Source organism: Cibotium barometz, chromosome 4 (assembly GCF_041138505.1).
Source record: "Cibotium barometz isolate CiBa-2024 chromosome 4, ASM4113850v1, whole genome shotgun sequence".
Taxonomy (NCBI): domain Eukaryota; kingdom Viridiplantae; phylum Streptophyta; class Polypodiopsida; order Cyatheales; family Cibotiaceae; genus Cibotium; species Cibotium barometz.
Window position 1 is genome coordinate 39421363 of NC_141049.1, and position 6498 is coordinate 39427860.

Below are 6498 nucleotides of genomic sequence, written 5' to 3' on the forward strand. Positions count from 1 at the left end.
TGGAATGTTAAATGATGGATAGGTTCATCTTATTATGAACATCAAGTTCATATAATATCTTATATTAGATTACATAGCAAGTTTGGTAGTTTTGAGAACCCAAAGTTACCCCCAGATGCTACAATGCATGCCATTTTTCTTATAACGGGTTTTTGGAAGGCTTTAAAAAAAAATAAACGAGTGGACCATTTTTTGTACAAAATTGCATGTGTGTTTAAAGGAACCAAAGTTAGAAAGTTAGGCATGCACATAAAGAAACGATTAAACTTTTCTAATTTTAAATTGGTAGTCTTTGGGATTTGCATATTGTTTTTGGATTAAGGGAAAAAGAAGGAAAACTAACATTTTCGAGTTGCTTGTCACTTGATCTTTTTGTGGGCTCCAAGATTGGAGAGAGAGATTTAGGATTTTTGGACTTTGATGTGGGCTAGCAGGCTTGAGACATAGGCTACTGATGGTAATGTAACTTGGGAGCCGCTTGGTTAACCCAAAGTAGGCCAAGATTACTTGAGATGGTCGCAATGTCCAATGTGGAGGTTGGGTGGACAAGCATTCGTCGGTGAGCCTTTATTTAGGATTGGACACCATATATATTGATGATTTTTACTCTCTCGTGATATTTCATTAATTATGATTTGTATAAAGATTTGGTGGATATTTAGTTAATTATCATTTGTATTAATATTCGATGGATATTTATGTGGATACATATTTGATGAATACTTTTATGAATATGTAATTTTGAATTCATGGTCATCTTTAATTTTCAAAACTGGATTATTCTCTTTTTTTAATTAGTAGGCTATAGAATTAGGTGTACATTGCTCTTTTTTTAATTAGTAGGCTATAGAATTAGGTGTACATTGCTCTTTTTTTAATTAGTAGGCTATAGAATTAGGTGTACATTGCTCTATGACTATAGTTACAACCATCAAGTTCATATATGTGGCCATTTGATTTCAACTTGATGTTTGAATAGTTTCCAAATTTACTCCTTCTCCATCAACTAGAGGTGGGGATTTCTTATCACATCAACCAACTTCTCTCTACACCATGAAGACCTATAATAGTTTCACATTCGTTTCTCCCAAATTCTTTTAACAGTCATTAATTTGCTAGGTGACGGGCAGACATTATAATTTTAGTGCAAATTGAGATAAATTCTCCATTTTGTAGGTAAGTACATATTGCCCTAGAAAATCTTTTTTTTGCCAAGGCTCGACCAGATCTAAACCATATATGTAACATTGAATCTTTTGAACAAATAATATATCTCGTCTTAGTGCTACGTTTAGGCTATACAAAAATTCTCCCTTAGGTTAGGGAATATTATAAGCCCCTCTCCCAATGTATACTCCATTTATATTAGTAGATCTATCTTCTAGAAATTCATCATAAAAAAAGTGGGTGGTATTCTCAAATTCACAAGAATAGAAATCACATCGACCTAGTCTTTCTAAAACTTCTAAGCTTTTGAAGAATATCAGCAAGAAACATATACAAATTTAAAGAATCTCCAAAAAGCTTACAAACTTCTCTGATCCCCTGGCATGATGGCAATCTTTGCATCAAAAGTTAAGAGTGATGAAATGCTACATGATGCATGGTTTCATGGGTAAATAGGGGGGAAAGGTTCGAAGTGTATAAACCGTGTGTGTGTGTGTGTGTACGTGTACGTGTCTGTGTGTTTGTGTACGTGCGTGTGTGCATACGCACTACATATGAGAGAGAGAGAGAGAGAGAGAGAGAAGGAAGAGAGAGATGCTTTAAAAGCCTTTTTTTTTTCTAATGGGGCATATGAGAGGAGAGTGTAGGAGTATAAAGTTTAGAGTTTTCAGCATCAATGACGATAGGATTGATGTTTTATAGGCAAGTCAAAGCATCATAGACCATTTGGTCACATGGCATGTTCCATGCTTATGTGTGCATGTCTAGAACTTAGCTCATAAATGACCTTCCATGTTGTGGAGATACTAAAAACCAAGTGATACTCATAAGAAAGGGCAAAAGAAATTCAACGTTTACATTTGTTTCAATCACTACCATCCCTTTTTTTCACATAGCCAAGTTCATACACAAATGGAGATATTTAGAGGTCTTTCTTCTAGTTGTTTGTGTAATGAAATGCTATGGAGTTTGTTTGATTACTAGTAGTGCTTGGTACTTCATCCTCAAGACAATCAAGAAAAAGTGTTTAATTAAGAGTTGGCAAGCTGTCATGCCCGCTTTCATCCCGGCTATTCAAATTCAAACCAAAAAGGAGTGGAAAAACATGTTGATTTTTCTCTTGATTCTTTGAAGAGCAAAGTCTACAAGTCAAACAGCAAGCGTAAGAAAAAGTCACAGTCATAAGGGAAATGGAAGGTCATGGGAAGCATCGGTAACAAAGTACTAGGCACTACTATGGGAAGGTATGAATCATATGTAGTATTAAACCAAATACGCATACGTGTATGATATGCTTTGTTTTGCAAGGAGGAATACATCACACACACACACACACACACACACACACACACACACACAACTTTTTCAACCAAGCATATGCGTATGATATGCTTTTTCTTTTGCGAGGAGTACAACTTTTTCACCGATTGAGGGCAACGGGCTGGGCCAGAATCAAACCCGCGTCTAGGAGGAGAAAGGGTCCCACCTTATCCACCCGTGAGATTATGATATGTTGCTCTAAGGCTTAAGCAATCCGATTTTATAAAGAGAGGAATTCAATTTGATACGTTGCTCTAAGGTTTGAGCAATCCGATTTTATTAGATTGTGCGGGATCGTTACTCTTACGTGGCAAAATCCTGTTGGATAGTTGCTGACGTGTAGATGGAAGTGAGATCTTTTGGCGTAGGGAGGAGGATATTTTTGAATGAAAAAGCTCTCCTTTTGGGCACATGGGAACAGAGCGCCTTGGGTGAGACTTGGTGTGAGAGGCGGTTGTCAATGTCATGGTGGTGGGAAAGGCAGTTGGGTGGGGACAGTTGGACCCTCCTCTCTTCTTCTCTCTCTCTCTCTCTAATTAGCCTCCTATTCCGCTTTGCTTCCATGCTTGGCAACCCATCTCTGTGACTTTTGTTAAGCTTTGGCTTTTTTTCTTCCTCCTGACTGATCACCAGCTTCGGCTGGTACCTCTGAACAGAAAGAGAGAGAAAGAAAGATCCAGATTTGCCACCCACCCACCCACCCACCCGCACAGGCTCCCGAGTTTGTGTGTGTTTCACTTTCTGCCACCACCCATCAATGCAGAGATCCCATGGCTCCATCCTGTATAGTGTCAAAGACCCCCCTCCCTCTCACCCTTTCTTCTCGCCTAAACAATTAGCCTGCTCTAGATTTGCCTCTCAGAGACTATGGCACCATCATCTCCTCGTGACCCACAAATCATTCTTTAGAAAATCACATAGTTTAACGCCTAAACCCCACAGAAGAGGACACTTCCTCTGCAAGAAAGCAGCTGATTTGCAGGATTGTAGAGCTAAACAGCAGATCGGACAGAACAAGGTCGAGCTCTACCAGAGAGGAGGAAGAAGAAGGAGGAGCAGCAGCAGAGGTAACCAAGGCCATGGCAGGGTGATCACAGAGACCTTAGAAGGAGGTAACCAAGGCCATGGCAGGTTGATCACAGAGACCTTAGAAGGAGAGATTTGCACAACAGAGAGCCCTCACCCAGCTAATCATCGTCTGATTAAGCTAGGATATGGAGCTGTCAATCCGCAATTAACCCAAAAGCCAGGTTTTGACTCAGTCCCCTTCTTGCAAAGCCTCTCTTTGAGCTTAAAAACCATAGCAAGTCACCATAGCCAGAGGATTTTCTGCTCAGTTGTCATTGTTTCTTCACCATCAACCCCTAAGAGAGGAGAGGATATGGCTGTATTCAAGTGGCTTGAGAATCTGGGCCGTGTATATGGAGCTTCATTAATGCTGTTGGTAGGATTGGGTTACTGGATCCAGGGCTTCAGGTGCTTTCCTTGGTTTGCTGTAAACTTCTACCTTAAAGATGTGCTTACAGTGGATCCAGGAACTCTACAGATTGTGCAGAATACTGTTAATCTGCCTATGGTGGCCAAGCCTGTCTATGGGATTGTGTCTGATGCTATTTACATCAGAGGGGCTCACAGAGTACCATATCTTGTGATTGGAGGTAAGTTTTCTAGCTGTTTTCCCACGTAGGGTTCTCTGCTTTTTGTACTCTATGTTGGGTGCTTACATTCTGTACCAGATGTCATATGGGTCGGGCTTGGACAGCTACCGTCCAGGCGCCTAGATGGGTCCCCTGATTAGCGTGCCCTGATTGTAAACACTAGTCAGGGTTGAAACTGGCCTAAATTTTGTTGTATGATCTCAGGTTTCCTACAAGCACTTTCATGGGGGAGCATTGCTTTCCTGCCTGGTGGTGGCTCTTCGGTTTTCATGATTGCAATCCTCCTGGCATTGAGCAACCTGGGGGCCTCCATGGTGGATGTTGCAAATGATGCCCTTGTAGCTGAATGTGCCAAGAAGAAGAAGTCCACAGGCGAGTTGCAGTCCTTTGCATGGTTCTCAACAGCTGCAGGCGGAGTCCTCGGCAACTTGGTAGCAGCCTTTGCTCTGAGCCGGGTAGAATTCAAGATGATGTTTGGTGTGTTTGGGGTGCTTCTTCTGTGTCAAGTTGGTAAGTCCATGGGAGTAAATGAGGGATCGTTTGGCCTCAGAATGCCCCATGCCCTGAATGGGGATATCGAAAAGAGGGACGAAGTTGCGTCGGAGTTCTCAATGTATACAAAGAAAAGGTCTACAAAGCTGCTGCCCGGCTCTATTAATGGCTCTGATACATCTCCATATGCCCTCACATTTGAGGCAACTGAGGATGGAAGGAGGCATTCTAGCATGAATGGGATAAGGTCAGAATATGCAAGCTTAAACATGGTAAAGTCAGAAGTGGAAGAAGAGCCTGTAAGGGTGCCCGGAATGGGGCAACAATTTACAGACCTTATTCACCTTGTGAAGCAACCAGAGATATTGTATCCACTATCATGGTTCATGGCCTCCTATGCGATGATACCCACCTTAGCAGGAACCATGTTTTTCTTCCAAACACAGCATCTGAAGATAGACCCGTCGATTGTAGGCCTGGCAAAGGTGATGGGCCAAGTAGGTTTGATGGGCGGCAGCGCAGTGTACAGCCGGTATTTAAAAGGCATGCCACTGAGGAAGCTGTTGGGTTCAATACAAATTCTACTATGCTTCTGCATGCTGTTTGACATGCTGTTGGTGAAGAGGATGAATGTGGAGTTGGGTATCCCAGACGCAGTGTTGGTGTTGGGAGCGTCGGCATTCGTGGATGCCATAAATCAGTTCAAGGTGTTGCCATTCATGGTGCTGTTGGCTCAGCTATGTCCTGCAGGGAGTGAGGGATCTTTGTTGGCTGCTTTTATGTCAATGCAGTGTCTGGCAACCATCATAAGTGGGTACATGGGGGTGACACTGGCCTCTATGCTCCATATTTCTTCTAATGATTTCTCAGAGCTGCCAACAGGCATATTTGTGCAGTCAATGGCTGCACTACTGCCCCTTTTTTGGATTTCTTTCATTCCAGAGGGGTCCAAGGTTAGCAGCTTGCAACCCAGGGATGGCAAAAACACCTGAGCTGACAAGCTACCCTTGATTTAGTCTCTCTGTGTAAGTCTCCCCATGTTTTCCATGAGAACTTGGAAGCCCTTATACTGGGCGCACATTTAAGATCGGAAGCCCTTAACCATTATTTCGGGCACATATTCATCTTAATTATACCTGCTTGTTTAGCGTTTCATACCGGGCACCCAACAGAGGAAAGTTGCGTCCGCTCTTCAAGTCTGGACTTGGTTTTGTCTCGTTGTAATCAAATATTACTGATCCAACATTTTTTGTATTTTAGGTGTGAAACCATATATCAAGCATACACTTTCCATCTCATATGCAACCTCTAGATTATTAAAAATGCATGCAAACGCTCCTTTGTTACCTCCATTCATTGAAAATATATATATCATTGCCTAAATTGTGTTTTTCTTAAGGGGGGTGCCACCATTTTTCATGAATTAGCTTGTTATTGCTCTTCCAAAAAAAATGTTTTGTTTCTTAATCTTACGAGCAGCACCCTTATTGCACTAGATTTAAGTATTGAATTTTTGTCTTTATTTTATGAGATTGTTTGCTTGGGGCTTCTTTTTTAATCAACCATTTTAAACATCGAAGGATGAGATTATGAGAATTTGAGTATGCTATTGGGGGGCTAAAATCTGAAGACTTAGGGTTAAAGGAGCAGGTTAAAGGAGCATATCACCAACATGCAAGACAATGCTTCAACTTCAATAATAAAATTAGTGTTAAGGGAAGTTTTTTAAGAGATACATATGACCCCTCCAAGTTAATCATCATTAAAGCATCCAAGCTCGTGGTCCATTCTATTTCTCCATTTTGTCTATACTCTTTTGCAATAACTAAATCCTTTTCGCACATATCCAACCGTCCATAAT

At 41.3% G+C, this 6498-nt stretch overlaps 1 protein-coding gene across 1 annotated transcript; it reads left to right on the plus strand.

Annotated features, from left to right (window-relative positions):
* The first annotated feature begins 2687 nt into the window (after window positions 1–2687).
* On the plus strand, window positions 2688–5905 carry LOC147639245 (putative folate-biopterin transporter 7). The gene is made up of 2 exons (XM_086788838.1): window positions 2688–4145; window positions 4350–5905. The coding sequence occupies exons 1-2, from the start codon at window positions 3245–3247 to the stop codon at window positions 5627–5629; spliced, it is 2181 nt and encodes a 726-aa protein (XP_086644964.1). The 5' UTR covers window positions 2688–3244; the 3' UTR covers window positions 5630–5905.
* Window positions 5906–6498: the final 593 nt, after the last annotated feature.

Coding starts and splice junctions, on each gene's coding strand:
- LOC147639245 (XM_086788838.1), top strand. CDS start 3,245: ATGCAGAGATCCCATGGCTCCATCCTGTATAGTGTCAAAGACCCCCCT. Junction 4,146..4,349: donor ACCATATCTTGTGATTGGAG/GTAAGTTTTCTA, acceptor GTATGATCTCAG/GTTTCCTACAAGCACTTTCA.